The sequence below is a fragment of the Ailuropoda melanoleuca genome, chromosome 2, assembly GCF_002007445.2.
Source record: "Ailuropoda melanoleuca isolate Jingjing chromosome 2, ASM200744v2, whole genome shotgun sequence".
NCBI classification, from domain to species: domain Eukaryota; kingdom Metazoa; phylum Chordata; class Mammalia; order Carnivora; family Ursidae; genus Ailuropoda; species Ailuropoda melanoleuca.
In genome coordinates this window covers 120,083,697-120,103,942 of record NC_048219.1, presented here as the reverse complement: position 1 = coordinate 120,103,942, position 20,246 = coordinate 120,083,697, and the positions used below count along the sequence as shown (strand labels likewise).

General features: G+C 37.0%; 1 protein-coding gene across 7 annotated transcripts in view; it reads right to left on the bottom strand.

Annotated features, from left to right (window-relative positions):
- MBD5 (methyl-CpG binding domain protein 5) overlaps positions 1-20,246 on the bottom strand; it is a 448,730-nt gene that overhangs the window by 17,398 nt on the left and 411,086 nt on the right. For 6 of the 7 annotated variants that reach the window (XM_034654544.1, XM_034654540.1, XM_034654546.1 and 3 more), the window contains 3 exons: positions 13,372-14,397; positions 11,524-11,732; positions 6,259-7,461 (listed from right to left, as the gene is read on the bottom strand). In XM_034654544.1, coding sequence (XP_034510435.1) covers positions 6,259-7,461; positions 11,524-11,732; positions 13,372-14,397 — 2,438 coding nt within the window. The remainder of the gene's footprint in view (positions 1-6,258; positions 7,462-11,523; positions 11,733-13,371; positions 14,398-20,246) is intronic. The other variant, XM_034654547.1, reaches the window with a different exon arrangement.

The following is a 20,246-nucleotide window of genomic DNA, read 5'->3' as shown; positions in this document are numbered from 1 at the left end:
AATCTTCCACCTAAAAAAGTCCTGCTAACTAAAGTGCAATATTGAAATATCCTTTTAAATGGGAATTAACGATAAATAAATAAAGAGTTGACTCCCCTGTGACAGTAAAGGGTCAACCTAATTTTCCATCAATAGCACTCATGGAAAAATTCCTAAAGTGAATCCCATTCTTTTTTTCAAATGAATTAACCAAATACACATTAATGATTTTTGTCCGTGGTGTTATCTGAGGCTCTGTGTGCATGTGTATGTGTGTGTGCTTCCTTTCCTCTTTACTTTGGAAGCAGTGTTTTTAAATAGTAGAAAATTATGCTACAGTACTAGAGTAAATCTATTCTAAATGTACAACAAATTTCATATTGATCCACCACCCATACATGGAATTAAATGTTTTGGGTAAGCTCCTATTTCTAAAGCAGCACTGTTTAAAGGTTCATGTCAAAAGTATGTACCTGCCTCAGACTAAACTCCATTTGCTACTATCCATTTGAAAAATGTACCGACGAGCTCAAGAACTTCGTGTGGGCCCAGTTATCTGTAAATGGAGATAGGCCTCCTTTTCCTCTTTAACCTTGTTCAGGGGGAAAAGGTTACAATATTCCACAATTCACTTCAGGGACGTTCACAGTCTTACCTAAGGTTTTACTCTGTTTAGTCTTTTTGCTAATATTCACATTTTTGGTTTTACCCAGTTCTTCATAGCTATTATCTTCCAAATTTTGATCAAGCACTGACTTCATCAGCCTGGCTTCTATCTTGCACATTACTTTTCAAAAACGATTTTCCTCCCTTTTCAAAGGGATTCTGCTGCTACAGAGCATTGATTGTCCCTGCCATCCCACCAGCCACAGTACCACCCACACACTGTGGCTGGTGATCAGGTATAGAGACAGGGATTCATTCCCAACAGTAATTAAGGAGATATATAAGGCAAGGGCAATATACAAAGCACACTTTCAACAGAGAATTATAGTACCAAAGAATGTTTAAACAACACAAGAGAGCTCAAACTTTAGTTATACATCCCTAAAATGTGATGGTCGGCTGTCTCTGGTTATGTTTCACACTGTCAAAACGTGTGTGTGAGATATTAACCTGACATATAGAAAGTGTATTGTCCCAAAATAAGTTTGGTTATGAGTTTTAATAATGATGAGTTTTGTCTCATTTGAATGACTGACTATTCAGAGAACTATTTTTATCTCTGCCTGTCAAATATAACCACGTGAAAAAAGGCAAAGTGTGATTCTAAAGAGAGAGCACCCTGCCCACTACTTTTAAAAACTTGTCTTCATTTATTCATGTAGGGTTGCACTGAAATGTACAACTTTTCTGGGTAATCAGAGGTCTCTACCTGTCCAGCAACAACCAGTTTCCCTGAGAGAAACATTGTGGTGCCAGCCTAGAAATAAATCCTTTTCTAAATTTGGCTCAAGTCAGAATACACATCGAATATAAGAGCAATGAAATATGAAGACCAATGGGAAATGTTCAAGAAGATTAAAAATCATGTCCTAAAAAAAAGAATTGTATTTTTTGATGATCACTTGAGTGTCAATATTTTTAGGCTAGTTAATGTAAGGTCAGAGAGGGCAGATGATAATTACAAAATATATTTTATAAAACAGGGGTGCTTTTCCTATTTTTAAGTAATTATTGAAACAAGTACATAAAAATAACCATTTTCCCCCACAGTTGCATTGGCTTAAAATGTTTGCACGTTGGGGCACCTGGGTGGCTCATTTGGTTAAGCGGCCACTCTTGACTTCAGCTCAGGTCATGATCTCAGGGTCCTGGGATGGAGTCCCACATCAGGCTCCGCACTCAGGAGGGAGTTTGCTGGAGACTTTCTCTCTCTCTTCCTCTGCCCATCCTTCCCCCCGCCCCTTTAAAATAAATAATCTTAAAAAAAATGTTTGCACTTTATGGCGGATAGGTGTAATGCCAGCGGAAGCCATTTCCCTTTCCAAGAATTCCCTAATACTGTGCCAAGATCTGGCAGTGCATGTCTCTGGCTGTGATGAGGTACTGGAACACAGCACTGAGGTCTTATTCTTGGCCACTGAACCTTAACTATAAAGGATTCATGGTTCAGAGAGAAACTTGCATCATGTATTTAGAAAAAATATAAATATATTTCAGACCATCCTTCATTACAAACTGATAACCAAAGGAAGGAATGTGTTAGAGAGTAAGGAGATACTACTTTTGAACAGTGTAATACTGGACATACAATTTCTTTAGTGTTTCACATAACTTCAATACTGGGACAGTATTCTATAGGGGCGATTCAGCCTGACTTTCCAGGGACTGTTCAACATCTTTCCTAATTAATATTGTTGAATGTGTGGGGGTGGGGTAGGAAAGTAAAGGAAGAAAGTCTGAGTTGTATTCTTTAGAAACCTTGTTGGGAGTGGGACTTTCAGGCTCACTGAACAAAGTGCTTGAAAATGCTCCCAAGTAGAACTCCTGCTTGAAATGAACAGCTAATAATAACTTAAAATCAGATATGCCAATTTGTATGTGATGTGCTGAACTTCATCAAAAAATGATTATAAACTATTTCATTCATTAAATATATCCATTATCATCCTCTCACCCTCAACCTGGTTAGTAAATCCTTTATTCATGGATAATGCATAGGTAAACAATAACTAAACTCAAATTACCACAATTCCAGAGTGGTGACATCCAAATTAATAAGGTTGTTTAACATAAAAAGAACAGGGGCAAGGAGGCTAATTTTTACTGAGCCTCTTTTGTGTGCTGGATAATCTATTTATGGTATCTCATTTAACTCTTAAAACATCTTCTGAGTAGGAACTAATATTCCATTCCCACTTGAGAGGTGAAGAGATTGAAGCTCAGGGAGATTAGTACACCTATCCAGGAACATTTAGGGAATGGACAAAGCTGGGATTAAGCTCATGTGAGAACATCCAAAGCCCGTGCCTCTTTCTGCCACACTCTGAGTTCTCTCTAGTTCTCTGCAGACTGTGTTCATGCAGTGTTTGATATTTGAAATAAACCCTCTTAGGAAGCAATCTCCAAAAGTACAGAACAGGTCTACTGCACTCCTAGTAACGTTGCTACACTTAACACCTTACCAAAGATTAACAATGCCTTTCTAAGATCATAAACCGACCAGGTCATTTACTATCACGACAGCTGGCTGAAGTATCAACTTAAGGACAACAGGGACATCTCACCCCCCAGCCAATATCAGTGCTCCAATCACAGCATTGATCTGTCAGTCCAGAGACCAGCCAAATACCCTAAAAACAAGAGAGGTGCCCACTTACTTTGAATTAGTAACCTGCAATACTGCTAATTCATTACTTTTTTTTTTTAATTTTGCCTGCTTCTGAAAAGAATTTGAAGTGGTTTGTTGAGAACAAAGACTGCAACAGAAAATAAATGATAGGTTTGTGCGATGTAGGGGGTGGGAGAGATAAGATAATAAATCTATTCTAACACTTGAGTTAACATAGATTTTATCTGGAGGGATCTGACAGAATCTTGGATTAATTTACTTTGTGGACATGGAAATAGTATGAAAAACTGAGATTCTAAGAAGGTTTAAAATGATAATGTGTAAGAAAATGGTTTACTAAACCTTTTCTTCTGAGATACTACAAAGATAAACACTAGGGGGATGTGGTCCCACATTCCACATTAGCAAGGTGGAATTAATTAGATTTTACTATAAAAAACAAATTGTTTATGAAGTCAGTCTCTCTCTCTCTACTTTATTAAAATGTCAGCCATTGCCACAGTAAATAGAAGAGACCCTAATGCACTGCTTACCTTTTTCAAAGCAGAAATCTGATTATTAATGCACAAGACTTTATCCAACATTGCTGAGGACTAAGGGGCTCTATGTAAATAAAATTTACATCATCAATGGTTCGTTCAACAGACTGAGAGTACAAATTTTAAAAATGTATTACTGGAAATCTTTTCAAATAGATCATGCTTTGTCTTACACAGATATTGAACATAGTTTAATTTTTTCTTGATGAACCAGGATTACCAAGACATCAAGCAAAGGCCATCTGGCTTGAAGTCAGACAGACTTGCGTTTGAAATTTCACCTTTTCAGGTCTTATAAATTGAGAACACTGCTTGGTGTGCTGGGCATCATTAAATAAGGTATGAGGAAGCCCTTCCTTTGTTTTGTGAACTAGAGAAGAAAAAAGGGTGCTTGTGAAATAGTACTTTGTTCTGTTTTTTTAATGTGCAAAAGTGAGGTAGGTCCTGGAAAGACCAGAAGTTTTTAAAAATGTTAAGTGCCCTAGAGCTTTTAAGGCTGTTATACCTTCCTTTTTAATGATAGATAAATATTTCATGTGTTATCATTCATATTTTATTGTTGGTTTTCAGTTTTATACCTCTAAATGTGTGCTTTAAATTATTTTTTTGAATTACTAAAAACATTTTTAGTGTATCATGATATCAAGGTCTTGATAATAAGGTTGTCAGAATGCAAAATTACAATGTCAGATGGTGGGGGGTGAGGGCAATATTTGAGTTGACAGAAACAATTTTATGCTTCCTGTTAGAAATTCATCTATTGCCTACAATAAGGAAGAAGAATCTGGATTTTTTAAAAACACTTCTTATTGTATAGTGACTGAAAACCAGATGCTTATTGAAGCATCTTAATGAAGCAAAATAAATGTTTCTTGGACTCTCGGATAATGATTTTTTTTTTAAGTGTATCTCCCCAAACATCAGTGAGTAACTCAATCCCAGGAGTTTGCAAACACAGACTAATCAGAAGATTAGGACCATTGTTTAATGTGAAATGTGTTAAAAGTACATGCTTTTATTCTCCTGAGGACATAAAAAGATATTTAGACAAGGCATTTAGGACAGGAAGAATGTTTCCAGGAAAGGGAGGCCATAATCTTTTCTTTCGTTAAGCTTTCTGTAAAATGGCACTTAAAAAAGACTTGGTTTCATTTGCACAGAGATTGTGAAACAATTCAGTGTCTGCATCTTATATTTGGAGCAGTCCATTTATATCATAAAAGCCCAATTTTGCTGTTTCTAATTACTTTTTGAATAAACTGTCAAAAATATTTAGGTTTATCAACCTAAAGAATGCTTTGTCTCGTCTCAGAGAGATTACAGAATAAAATGTTTTGTGAATAGGGGTATGGAATTCATTTTCTTATCAAATGTAGAAACACTATGCCCAGAGCATATCCTGACAAGTATATATTAGGCATTATAAGCAAAGGGTTTAAGGACCTCCTGGTCATTTGGAGAAAGACAATCTTTTTATTGTGCTGGCAAAAATGTTTTTGGTTTCCTGCCATTAAACCTAAGTGCCAGTATAAGTTTGAACAGAGTTGAAATAGCTTTATATAATACACTCTTTAAGAGAATCACATATATTTGTATGAGTAATTTTTATTTCCTAAGGAGATGAAAAATTATGTTTCCTCATCATATGTGGGGAATGTGCATAATTATCTTCTCCTGGTCAGATATAAATTTTTCTATCTGCTTTAAACATTTGGCATATTTCTCACCTAGTGAGACAATTCTACCAATTGTGAGGGGGGAAAAACCCAGAAGACCCCTACTAATTTCTTCTAAATTGAATGGTAGTTTCATGGAGAAGTTTTCATTTAATTTATATGATCAGATTGTGTTAAGTAGAACCAGACTGTGGGGTTAAACATTTCCATATGTTATAAAGGCCGAGAATTTTTCCTGAAAGGAGACACCATTCCGAACACAGACGTTACCTGCTGCTTCCAGAAATGGCTGCAATTGCACCGGGTTTTACCCTTTCCTCAGCTCTACGTGTCCTGTGTGAGCACATGGGGGAGACGCTGTCCCCCAGCACTTCCTGTTGCCCTACCTTTGCCACACTCCTGGACTCCAAAGGCCACCAGATTTTTCCCCAATCCTTGCCACTTGCCTTCATCCTCTGTGTATGGAATGAAGAGTTAGATACATGCAGGGAAGGAAGGCAGAATTAACAAAATTCTGGAAATCTGGTTCCTGGGTCAGAGGTCCTAGTGGGATCTACAAATGCTTCACAACTCACCCCTTGATATGACATTTTGTTGACTATAACCATCCCCTCTTCATTTTATGCTCCAGAAGTTTGTGAGACCTCAAAGAGTCATGAAGAATCCTAATTTCAAATCCAAAGAATCCAAAGTGATGATAACAAAAAATAACAATTGATATCTGAACAAAGGTTAGTTAGTATTTGACAATGGATAAAGATTGGTATACCTTCCCTTCCTCGGGGCTTTGTTGACATGAATTGTGAACGTCGTCTTCTCTTACTAATTTTCCAGGCCAAGAAGTAAGTCCTTTGATTTGGCCCCAGACCAAGTCGCCAACGTTGAACGTCCTTGGCCTATAATGTATCAACTCATTTGAAGAAGGGGAATCTGGATTCCTTAGGTCATCTTCACTACTAATGCTTTTAGCATCTGAAGGGCTAGGCACACATCCATTAATGCTTTTGGCCTTAAAGTCTCCATTGTAATGGATGTAGTCTTTGACTAGAGAACTTTCCAAACTATTTGAGGAGCTTGGAGACTGCTCCTCTAGGACCAGGTCTTGCCTTGTGGTGCTCAGCAGCTCTCCAAAGCCTCGACTCTGTCGAGGTCTGTTCCCATTAATGTGTGCACATCTTTCCACAGTGTTCTCTAGTCTCTCCTTAAAACTCATCATAGTTCTTTTGTAGTTATTATACCTGAAATTTTCCTCCAGAATTTTATCCCCTTGACAGTTTCTTGGTGGTAACAGTACTGGGTGCTGTTCCCCAGGCAGAAATGGCAGTGTAGAGACATTGTTGGACCTCTCGTGACAAGGACTACTGTGGATATGGCCTGGATGATCTAAAAATTCCTCACACTTCCACCTGTTTCGCTCCCCTCCAGGGCTTTGCTCCCCATCCCACTGTTTTTTGGATGTGTGGCAACTTGCTGACTTGAAATATTCAAACCCATCTCCTTCATTTGAGTTTTTCCCATGGTCCAGATTCCTGGGCAGCCGAGCCCCTCTTGCATTCCTCATCCTACCGTCATGATCGACGCTGCCCATGTTTCGTCCATGAATGACCGCACTGACAGCACTGGGGAGACTTAATGGGTCACCAATTGAGGCAGTGAAGGCACTCATGGCACTCAGAGCTGGAATGGGGCTGATCTGAGTTGTACTGTTGACTGCAGTGGTAATGACAACCTGCATTCCTTTGCTGGCTGCATCAACAACTGCTTTGTAAATGGCGTCCACAGAAGCATCACCTTGGCCACCCACGATGAGGCCATCCTTCACCTGCTGAGATGGATCAATCCTCGGTTGCAACTCACAAGGTGTATCCTGGAAAGGTGGAAGTGTAGTGTTTGGATTCTCAGGAAGTGCCGTGAGCCCCGGCTGAGTGCTTATTCTTTTGTTTAGGAGAGCTGCATCTTCCTGCATTCTCACCTTGAAGAAACAGACAGGAAGCAGTGAGAGAGAGAAAAGTTTTTAAAGACCTCAAAGAGAAAGACCATAATTCTAAGATTTTCCGAAAGGCAAACAAGTGTAACAAGGAGAGGAATATAAAGAAAAGACAAGGCTCAAAATGAAATAAAAAGTCACTCTGCATAGAAAAGTTTATGTCTGGATTATATTTGGGTAGTTTCTTTAGTTGAAATCATTTCACAGATTTTTTTTTAAAGAACTCATCGTTGGGGCACCTGGGTGGCTCAGTCAGTTGAGTGTCGGACTCTTGGTTTTGGCTCAGGTGCTGATCCTGGGGTCTTAGGATCAAGCCCTTGGTCAGGGCTCTGTGCTCAATGGGGAGCATGCTTCTCTCCTTCTCCCTCTGGCCCCCCCCCCCGCTCATGCACTCTCTCCTTTCTCTCTAAAATAAATAAATCTTTTTAAAAAATAAAAATTGCATGGAGCACTGGGTGTTATACGCAAACAATGAATCATGGAACACTACATCAAAAACTAATGATGTACTGTATGGTGACTAACATATCATAATAAAATAAAAACAAATTTTTTAAATTAAAAAAGTAAGGGGCGCCTGGGTGGCTCAGTCATTAAGTGTCTGCCTTCAGCTCAGGGCGTGATCCCAGGGTCCTCGGATCGAGCCCCGCATTGGGCTCCTCCGCTGGGAGCCTGCTTCTTCCTCTCCCACTCCCCCTGCTTGTGTTTTCTCTCTTGCTGGCTGTCTCTCTCTCTCTGTCAAACAAATAAATAAAATCTTTATATATATATATGAAAAATAAATTTAAAAAGTAAATAAAAAAAATAAAAGATGCATTTCTAAAAAAAATAAATAAGTAGATAAATAGATGGATAGATAGATAGATAAATAAATAAAGAACCCATCACTACCAAACATTCTCTAGAAAAGTTAAAGTTGAGGTGGTTGGATACAACTGTTTTCAGGTAATGACTTCACATATTTAAGTGTCATTACAGGTTTTGCAACTTGGGAATCAAAGAGAGAAACAAGTCAGTCACCAGCACTGCTCAAATTACAATGAGAACCAAATTTTGAAAAGGAGTTCTAACTCACTGATATTTCTACTGAAATACAACATAAGCTAAAAGAAAATTCTCTCTCTATTTCTATACTCTTTTCTTAACAATAAAATATTTCTGATATGACACTGTATTTTTGAAGACTTTAGATAGAATAGTGACACCTACTCTTTAATCTTACCAGGCTACTGACTGGGGGACACCCCCATGCTGTCAGCAGTGACAATGGCTCGCTACAGAAATGATTTGTTTTTTTAAGATTTTTTATTTATTTATTTGACAGAGATAGAGACAGCTAGCGAGAGAGGGAACACAAGCAGGGGGAGTGGGAGAGGAAGAAGCAGGCTCGTAGCATAGGAGCCTGATGTGGGGCTCGATCCCATAACGCCGGGATCAGGCCCTGAGCCGAAGGCAGACGCTTAACCGCTGTGCCGCCCAGGCGCCCCTACAGAAATGATTCTTAATTGGGAAGGGAGGGAATGCCCGGCAGGTAAGAATATTAATGCTCAGACAGGAAGGATGAATGTAGTTTGAAAAAGTCCCCAAGGTTATTCTAATCGCACCAACGCCACCTAAAAATTGCTGCTCCAGATGCTTGCTACTTTGGATTTTCCCCTCAATGATTTCTCCCTTCTTGTCTTCGCATCCTTTCCCACTAAACCAGAACCTGGGATCCATCAGTGTATCAACTACTCTCTTGTTATTCTCCCCCTGTCTACACCTACCAGATAAAATCTCAATCTGGGATCAATTTAACTGCCTGCTTATCTATATCCACAGTGAGAATGCTGAGTATCTGTCTAGGAACTTAGCGCTTTCGACTACCGCTGGGGGCTTCTTGTTTCCATCAGTCTGATGATCTGCTAGTTAGGTACCATTCTGCTTCACAATTCCAATCTTTATCCACTTCTTCAAGCTGGCTGCTCCACCATCTCTAGCACCATTCTTAGTGCATAACCTCACTTAACAGAGAAAATGGAGTTGGTAGGTTAAGAATTCTCCTAGTTCTTATACTCTGCTACTCCCTACCCCCTCACAGCACATACTTCTCTGCAACTAGACATGCCCCAAACCCTGCCCTGCTTCCCAGTGTAAGAGGAGCCTCTTCTGCGTTCTCAGGGAAGTCCCCCATTTGTGCTCTGCATCCCAAGGCACTCCTCAGGGATTTTGCCCCATCTGTTATCCCTTCTCTTCATTATGTTCAATCTTTTCCACTCCCCCCCACCTCGGCTCTTCCCTTTAGCATACAACCATGTGCATAACTTCCATATTTTAAAAGTTTTCTTCAACTTATGTCTGCCTTGGGGAACCATCCTTTTACTCTTACGTTCTTCATAGTTACGTTTCTGAAAGAGTAATCCACACTCTTTAATTCCTAATCTTTTCATCCTTCCATCCATTGCCATCTGTGCTGTGCTCCTACCACTCCACCACAACTGCGTTCTACCATCACTGGTGATGTCCTAAATCTAGGGTATTCTCTTCAGGCTTGATCTACTTGTTTGAGATTCTCAGTGACATGGCTGAGCACTTTCTCTTCCCTTCTAAATTATTTTATTACACAAGATGTATCTGAATATTTTCTATTGTCAAAAAAGATTAAAATGTTCTTTACCACTGCTCCCCACCCAAACCAGACTTTCTCATCCCACTCCGATTCCATTTCCTTTCTCAGAAGTAATCAGTGCTGGAGTGCATCCTTGCAGACTCTTATGTTTAATACATTAAGGTGCATAGGTATATATCTAGTTTTCTTTTCTTCCTCTTTCCCATAAATGGTATAGTATTTTAGTATTGTTCTATAATAACATAGTATTACAGTCTTGCATTTTTGTGGATTTTTCCATATCAGTTATGTAAATCTACCTAAACGTTTTAAACTACTAAAAAGCCAGATATATCATAATATATTTATTTCCAGACTGATGGACACTTAAGAGGTTTCTAATTTTTGCCACCACAAATCATGTTGTAATGAACATTCTAGCATGTGCCCTTTTGTTCACATTGGAAGATTTCTCTAAAATAGATACAAAGATATTGAACTTCTGCATCAAAGGATATGTATATTTAAAAACCCGATAAACTATCAAATTAACCTCCAAAAGAACTGTATCAGCATACAATCAGACCAACGATATTTCTAAAAGATTCCATTTCCCCACACCACTGTCAGCAAGGGATATCAATCAATCTGATGGACACATTAGTGTTGTAATTTGTATAACTCTGATTACTCTTTTCATATGTTCATTAATAATTTATTTTTCATTTTCTGTGAATTTTCTGTTCATATCTATTGCTCGTTTTTCTAATCAATTATCTTTTTTCTCCTTGATTTGTAGGAGTTTTTTCTATAATGAATGTCAATTATTTGCCATTATTATGCAAGTATTTTCTGCCAAGTGCCACTTGTCTTTAAGTTCATTTAGAATACCCTTATCATACAGAGATTTTAAAGTTTTATATATTCAACCCTATTACTTCTTTTCTTTTTGACTTCTTGATTTTGTGTCTTACTGAAAGAAACTTCTCTACCTCAAGATTATTTAAAAAATACCTCAATATTTTCTTTTTATATTTATTAAGTGTTACTCTTTCCATTTCCTTAATCTATCAGGAATGTATTCAGCTTGTAGAACTAAAGGAAGACTAACTGGTTGAAGCCAGGGAGGGTGGTAAGGGCTGGGGCTGGCAAGTGAGGCTGAGCCAGCAGGTGAAAGATGTGGATTTCAATCATGAGAGCCATGGGAACCACGAAAGGGTTTAAGAGGACCATATGATCAGCTTTTACTATCAGCTCCAAAAGGACCACTGAGATGCCTAAGACAAAAGAAGATAACCTTCACCAAAAGACTGGAATGTTTAACAACACTCATTATTGGGAAATAATAGTGAGTGGAGGTGAGAGGGCACATGACCTTCTCCTATCTTTTCCCCACAGTTAAGTGTTTTAACAGACCTAGACATTGTTTGCTATTGGAGGAACGCAGGGAAGGAGAATACCTGAAAATTCTGAAACAGACAAGCCATGGGGTTACTGTTAGCCGCGCAAGGAATTGTGGGCTGTCCTTGAAATGCCTGCAGGTTCTGGTACCCCTGAAGAAGTTGCTGCTCCTGCTGATTTGGAGGAAACATCTGATTGTTGTTTAACAGCGACTGCAGGTGAGTCAGTTGATGGTTATTCAAAGTATTGTTTATTGAGGACATGTCACCTATAGTTTGAAAAGACATAAAATGTAAGTCAATGTGACTCTTTGGAGATCCTATGCCTATCTTTGTACCTGAGGATTCCTGAAACAAAAACTGAAAACTAGACCTGACATGGTCATTCTTTTCTCTTTTTCTCCTCAAGGTCTTACTAAGTGGTAAATAAAGAGGAGTTTTATTACTTAATTTTATTTATCATAATTAGTTTTTTTTAATTTTATATCCTGGAGACACTACTTAGTCTTTGCTCTATCTATTAGCAAATCCCTATATATTGAGCTTCAGTGTTATATAATTCCTTAAAATCACTTTTGTTAGAGCACTTGAAACTAAAGGTTGAAATTAGTCCTAAAATGTTTTAGTAATCATAAGTCTTTGAGCAAATTATTAAAACGAGTGGGTCTGAATAGGCATTATTTACCAAATTTCGTTCTCAAGCCACAGTCATCAATAAATACCACCAAATAAAATCAGATTTGGCCTAGAAACACATATTTCGTATTTAAGTAAAAGGTTGGTCACCTAAAATTAAAATTGTAAAGAAAGCTAACAATACAAAAGAATTCATTGTCATAATCATTAAAAAAATGTTATACAATCAGATGGGATTAGTTAATAGCTAAGTTTATACTCAGAGTTCATGTTTAACTTGTTTGGAAATTACACTGAAATGATCTTGAAGACAATGTCATTGAAATTGTCTTGTAACTTGAAATATGAAAATCTGTAATGCTTTTTAAATAATTTAACTGTTGATTTCAATGCCAAATAGAACTAATAAGCTATAGCAACTAGGAAACCATAAAATAATTACACTGTATTATAAGGGTGTCCATAAAATCTAGAAATACATTATTACTAATTTTTATGTACTGAAGATGCCCTTGTGGCAATATCATGTATATTTGCCTGTTTCCAGACTTCATGGACACCATTTCTGTTCTTAATATTATAGTTACCTGCATGAGTCAGTTAGATATACTTGACACTATTTTCTAACTTTTTTGTGATAGAATAATCTACATGAAGGATTTTATTTTTAAGCCACAAAGTTCTAAAGAATTATACTGTCTGAGGAACTCTAACAGCAGCTATTGAGACTGTCGGTTTCCCTGAACTTGGGCAAAGTTTATCTTTGAATGTTTTTATGCCTTGTTTCTTATTTTGCCAGATAAACATTTAGTTTTGTTTATTTAGGGGTCACCTGGAAAAAACACTTCCTCTAGCTCTTTCCATCCACAGTGCAGCTGCTCATACTAACCCTGTGATGCCACACCAACTAAAATTCAAATAAAAGTTACTTTAAAAATGGACCTGTGCTTTATTGTTTGAAAAATAAGACTCTACTTGGCTTAAGAGAATGAAAGGTAGGTTAGGTTTAAGTGGCATCAGAATTAGAAGATCAGAGAAAGCAGATTAAAATGATATTTAGTCCTGCTAGAATAGGGGAAAAGGAAGGAGTCATTTTCATGTTTGTATAACTATGGATGTGTGTGGGTGTTATTATATTTAGTTCCTTAAGCAAGCTGTGACATAACAAAAACATTTTTAAAAATAGTGTGACAAAATGGAGTTTTTAAAAAGGAGAAAATAGAATTAGAAAAACGTTTCTTTTGTAAAAATTTGTGAAAAAATTTAACTTACCAAGCAGACCTGTCCCCAGTAGAGGGTTAAGTAGCTGTGGCACCACAGAGTTACTGTTGAGTTTAGCTGGACCAGGTGTATTCCCAGCATTATTAGATATATTCAGCAATGTTTCTGCCATTGACACCACTGCTGTCCCACCAAGTGTTGAGACAGTCAGTGCTGCCACTGCTGATGATGTAGTGGTTGTGGTAGTGGTTGCCTGGGAGGAAGTTGCTATGGAAACCTCTGGATGATTAGCGGTGTTGGCCGATGCTGAGTTCAGGACACCTCCCAACAGCTGGGGATTCAAGGCCATTAATCCTGAGGCCCCAGTGACAGCTGGGAGGAACAGGGGGTTAAAAGTAGTGTCACTGCCTGTAAAGCTTGGTAAAGCGTTCCCCAGGGGGCTGGTTAAAAGGGTCTCAGCTCGGCTGTTCTCTGACTGATTGCTTGGCAAATGGTCTGGTGGGGCTGTCATCTGTGTTAATGAGGGTAAAGGGGTATTTTGCTGTTGCAAAAGATCTGAGATGGTCAGATTGAAAGATGGCAGGGGAAGCATGGCAGCTGCTTGGGCTTGGTTCTGAAGCAGGGCTGCTAAGAGCTGAAAGTGAACAGGCTGCAATACCTGCCCATCCATGTCACCGGAGAGAAAAGCTAAAGCAGCGTTTACATTCGGGTTGAGAAAACCTAAAGGGTGGAGGTTGATCTCAGACTTGCCTTCTCCTGCTGAAGGCTGGAGGATATTTAATAGATTCTGGTTTAGGAGATGCTGTTGATTCACTGGCAAAGAGATAGGTAGAGAACTGAGGAGGCTGGGGTTCAAGGGGTGTGGAAGATGGTTGTTTGAAGTGCTGTTGGATGGAAAATGAAGTGCGTGCTCCTGGCCAACATAAGGAAAATCACTCCCAATAGGCAGCTGACTCTGCAGTGGGTTTCCAGCTGCGGTGGTAACTATGACACCATCTTGAAGAACAGATGTTGTCTTTGTGATGGCAGGGTGGTTGGTGCCAGCTATGGCTATGGAGGATGATGGTCCTGAACCGCCTACAGTGAAGAAGGAAAAAAAACCAAACCACTTATTAATTATGGATGTTAAGCAAGAGGACCCCATTAAAATGCATTCAGATTTACATTTCAATTTGTTACATGTCACCTTTGAGGATTTAATTCAGAATAATTGTAATCAGAGATAAGTTGGAATCTGTTAAAACTTAAGTTTAACTTTATACTTCCTAATCTGCTTTGAAAATACATATATTGAAGAAATTTAGAAATATTAAAAAATATAAAGAAATAGTTGTTTCTAACAAATAGCTTGTTTTTCACAAGCTGGACAAAGTGAGGATAGGGGAATCTGTGCTGTAGTTCATTTAATTGGCTAGATAAGGGTAACAAGACTTTGTTTTTCAAAATATGCTTTTTTATTTAAGAAGGTTTTGGTCTTTATTTATAATACTACCACTTGCTTTTAGTGAAAAAAAAAAAACCTAGAATATGCATGAGAGTACAAAACAGAAAATAAAAAATACCTATAGAGATAACTGTTAATATGTTAGCGTATAGTTCTCCAGCTTTTCCCACCTGTATGTTTATTCATATGCAGACATATATACACATATTACATATTTTAACAAAAATGGAATCATGCTGTTTTGTAACTTTTTTATCAAAATGTTTTGAATATCTTTCCATGTTAACTCATGTTAGCTTCAGAGCCACTTTACTACTATCATTTATCAATATACCAAAATTCAATCAATCCACAGTTGTGGATATTTGATTGATTATGATCAAATTACATTTACAATTGTAAGCAACACTATGATAAACATTCTTATTAACTCATCTTTGCCAATATGCTCAATTATTTTCTAAGGATAAATGATTAAAGGTGGAATTCCAGGGATAAAAGGGTTTATGTATTTTTAAAGCTTTGGATACATATTGTCAAACCTCCTAACAGCAAAGTTGATCAATGCACATTCCATTTACATTTTTATAAACAGTGTATGGCAGTGCTCATTTCTCACCAACACTGTATTTTATCATTATTTTTTAATCTTTGTCACTCCGATAGCATAAAGATACTCTGTACTTAGGATTCCTTAAATCAGACCAAACGCTACCATCCAAATAGCATTCTTAATCTTGGATGTCTTACGCCAGAGATGAAAATTCAAGGAACTTAACATTTAAAAACAAACTTTCAGTTGTTCATTATAATGGTTTCAGCTGTTCTCAATCCAAGCTGCACAATAGAATCAATACCTGGAGAATTTTAAACAAACAAACAAACAAAAACAATGCCTGGGCCCTATCCCAGAGCAGTTGAAAACTCATCGCCCCAGGGTACAGCCTGAGCAGTAGTATTCTTTGAAATCACCCCTGGTGATCCAGATGCACAAGGGATGGAGTGGGAAAGTCACATTCTGTTGAGAAGGAACCTACAATCAATTTTTTCATAAAAGGCCTTTCCCTAAAGAGATGCATTCTGTAATATATGCATTCAGCAAATACTGTTACAGGCTTATGCATTTAATTTTATTTTAAACATGTATATGCTATAATGAACGACGTCAGTGTTTTTGAAACTCTAAAGTAATTCAAACACTGTAATGATGTGCTATGCCGTAAGAAACTTTATATTTGACCATGTTACCCTTGAGGCCTGTCCAAATACAAACACACAGAAATGTTTCCATAGTCATAGTAGTATCACAGATATAATTTCATATTCTTCTTGTTTTCTTCTAACAGAGTAACACCAGAATTTTTCCTTTTTGGTATACAGACAGTTGTATTAATCTTTTTAGCCCTGTAGCAGATGGATTGACCATATTTACTGACCATCCTGATAAAGTTTGGCATTTATATTTTCATGTTTTCATCGTTATATGTGACACAGGGATGAACATCTTCCTGCATATGATACTTTGCTTTCTTTGAATCTTTCCTCAGGAAAAACTGGCATAATGGCATGATTATTGTGAGAACCAAAAATAGGTAAGTGAAAGGCTTGTAATGTGTCAAAGTCTATACAAATAAAAGGAGCTATCAGTGTCAGCATTATTATTTACATTCGTAGTTGAAGTTAGTAGTGGTGATGTAGTAATAGTAGTAAGTATACATCAGTATATCCAACACACCTTCTAGAATATCTCTATATTGCATGACTTTGCAATTTTTCCTGGCTGTCATGTCTGTTTTTTTAAGTTCTCAGTGTTTCATTTAAAGAATGATTAAAAAAAAAAAGCTGTTTAAAAATATATAAATATTTATAGAATATTATCATGAAACAATGACTATGTTCACAAAGAGTAGAGTAAGAACATTTCGAAAGCTGAAGTAGGCATATGGTGTACAATTCTTTAAATGTTAATTCAGATTTGTAATAAAACAATCAACACCTTAAACATTTCATTGCTTCTGAAACCTTGCTGCTATTTCCATAAATAGGCAGTATGCTTTATTTGCATTTGGAAACCATCTTATTAAACAAGCTAATAACAACTCTTATTTACTGGTAATCGCTGTCTGTGGCCTTTTTCCTATCTGTTAACCAACAATGACATATTTAAATGTACAGATCGCCATTCCTTTAACCACAGTCAGACCACAAATTTTCAAAATACGTTAGCATGGCTTTATAGATGTAGGGTTTCCTTAGAGGTTTCTATTATTAATATTTTTGTCTTTTTTGGTAAGAGAGAAGCATCCGTATTTAGGATACAAGAAAGTAAACATTTGGGGACATTATTCTAAAAGCTCTCCATCTAAATATTCTTGAGGAATGACAATAAAGAAATATGGTTACTCTGTGTGTATTTTTGTATTACAAACAAGAAGGTGGTGAACACCACATGCTTCTTAAGGGTAATATGTAAAACAAGGCCTATTTTTTATTTTCCCTAATTTTCAATAACAAACAGGAATGTTCTGCTGAACAAAAGGATAGAAATGGTGATATAAAACAACAACAACAAAAACAGCATGCTACCCTTTTCTCGCAGGAAGTCAGAGTTTAGGAAAAGTGATAAACACACAAATCTCCCTTTCTTTTTCCTTTCTCAAATACACACATATTGAGAACTTATATGAATCAGGACATTTTAAAGCTCTGTTCATATAACTAGTGTAACTATAATGCAATATGCTAAGAGATCTGACAGGTATACAGCAAGAGGACAATTGTAAACCGAAGGTGTTAGGGTAAACTAAGCAAGTGGTAACATTAGATTGGGGATTTGAGAATGGAAAAGGAGATAGAAAGGGCTTCCAAGTAGAAATAAGGCCATTAGAAAAAAAGACAAGGAGATAATAAAGTGCATAGAGGTACGTACCCTGAAAACAAAGACATGTGACTGAAAATATTGTATGCTGCCTTTCCATACCCCCTACCCTCCCACCATGCTTAAACCTGCTGCCTTAAAGAAGCAGCACAAAAATTCAAAAATCATCTTTGTAAACCATTAAAGGCAAGGATCACTTCTTATTTCCAAGACCTAACACAGTCTCTAACACAGAGTTGGCATTCCAAAAATGTTGGTTGAATGAATCCATTAAGATCATAAAACCTGCATTCAACTTCTAGAAATCAGAGCTCTTGATGCTGTGTTACGGGTAGCATATATGTATGGGGAGTAAGGAAGAGCATACCACCCATTTGCGGAGAAAGTGAAAATTGACTCTCCAGTTATTGGTCCAAAGCCAGGAGATAAGGGAAAGGAAAGGAGATGCCTAGATGAGGACAAGTTACTTTAGACTCTCACATGTTCCAGGGAGTTAAAATCCCCTCATAGAGGAAAAGGTCCATCTCCAGGTACTCTTCAGTTCTTCAAGTCACTCAGTAATGCTTATGGTCATCCAAAGAGGGAGCAAAATTGGAGCTTGCTTATTTTGAACCACTTAATCTTGAATAGGCACTCTCTGGCAAAACTACTTCATAGTTCTGCATAAAAACCATATGGTCTCTTCAAGCATGTGAGGAAAAATGTTTTCTTAAAGCTGAATTTTTTTTTCCAGCCAAAATGTTTTGCGCTTAAACTAATGAAAGGGACAGTTGCTAAGTTGTTTTTTTTTTTTAAACAAACTATTCACTAAATATTTAGTAGTTAAACAACTAAAAGGCAGCTGGAGCCTGGAACAAGTTAGTAAGCTGAAGAAGTCCTTTAATTGGAAAAAATGATTATTTTATGCCAGCCAGTAGCACCATGAACTGGTATAATTTTTCTTTCCCATTGTCTCTGTTGCTTTTAATGAAGTAGGAGATAAGACTGGAAAGCCACCCAAATAACTTTCCTGGTGCAAGATTCACGTGCCTAGACACCCAATCAGAGATTGAGATAAACCAGGACCATCAGGAAACACAGTGGTAGCTTGCCTAGTGGGATAGATTTCTAGATATAAGCAGTACTCTTTCTCCACACATATAATTTATGATGTGTGTGAGTGTATATGTGAATGTACATACTGAAATAATACCAGTAAATTTTTAAAAAGGATTTTTAAAGGATATTTTCCTATGATTACTAGTTTCATTCTTCAGATTTTTTTCTGTCTTGTTTTAAAAAATTTGATTTTTAAAACAAAGGTAATGTCTACCCCTTTAGATTCACTTCTCTTGTTTGTCACTGATATTCTTTAAGAAAACTCATTGTTTATATTATGCTAAACTCTTCTATGGTTGGCTCTTAAGTATTAATATTGTTGTACACATCTTTGGATGTGCACAGAGATGGCAAATGGACAAATAAGGTTTTTTAAAAATGTCATTATATCAGTTCGATCTATATTTCCAATTTAGAATAAATATTACTTTATGTTAGAAAACTTTTCCTAAGTTAATATGCCCAAATACTGATTTTTATCCATAAAAAATTCAAGAACTAAGAAACGAGTCATATAAAACATATGCTTTCACCATTTGACCTTTATCATTTGCTTTGGCAAGTGTACTTCAAATGCAAACAAGGTCAATGGTAATCCTTGATAAAAATGAATGCTTGTAGAAGCAAGAGAAAACATCATGCCCTAGTGAGTCTAATAAATATAATTCACTTTCAATCCCATGGAAATGGTAAAAGTTTCTCCTCTATATGTAAAGGATTGATTTAAAGAAAGATAGAAAGATAACTTGTATGACAAGTCTAGATCTTCCAACAAGACATTATTTTAATGGCATGGTATATGTATTTACAAAAATACATCAATTTCTACCCTCATGCTTTGGATCCTGATACAAATTCCTAGCATTTTTTTTACCAGAAGTAGGCAGTAAGATCTAGGGACTAGCGGCTATTTGTTCCCGAAAAGGAAGGGAGGGAGGAGCCCCAAACCAAAGCACTCAGAGGAGAAGAGGGGGAGGGGATTGATGGCAGCATCTAAAGAAATGCTCTCCACCCTTAACAGGGCAAACCCCCTGGGAAGGAGGAAAACTAGTGGAAGGGATGCAGCTTGAATAGTGGAATATGTTTGAGTCATTGTCAAGATCAGTCTTGTGGTGGTAATGGACTCAGCCAAAAAAAAAAAAAAAGAAAGAAAGAAAAATAGAGATATGTGATTTTTTTTTTTTTTTGGTTACTGATCATTTCTGCTTCCTTTCTTAACACATAGAATCACTCTGAAAACTGTTAGAATAAATGCAAAAATGCTTGAGATTTTCCATTGTTTACTCAAGTAACAAAGTTTTGGGTTTTCTTACAAATGCTTTCTATCACATTTTAAAAAATATTTATTGTAAGGAAACAAATATTGAGAAATGAGTTTAAGTCCCTTGCTTGGTGGGATTTCTGCTCTCTGAATACGGGGGTAGAGTCATGGTTAAAATGCTTCAATATTCCATTCAGAAGTCCCATCTCCTTATTTTGTTTAATAAGCAGAGCAAACTGAGTTTC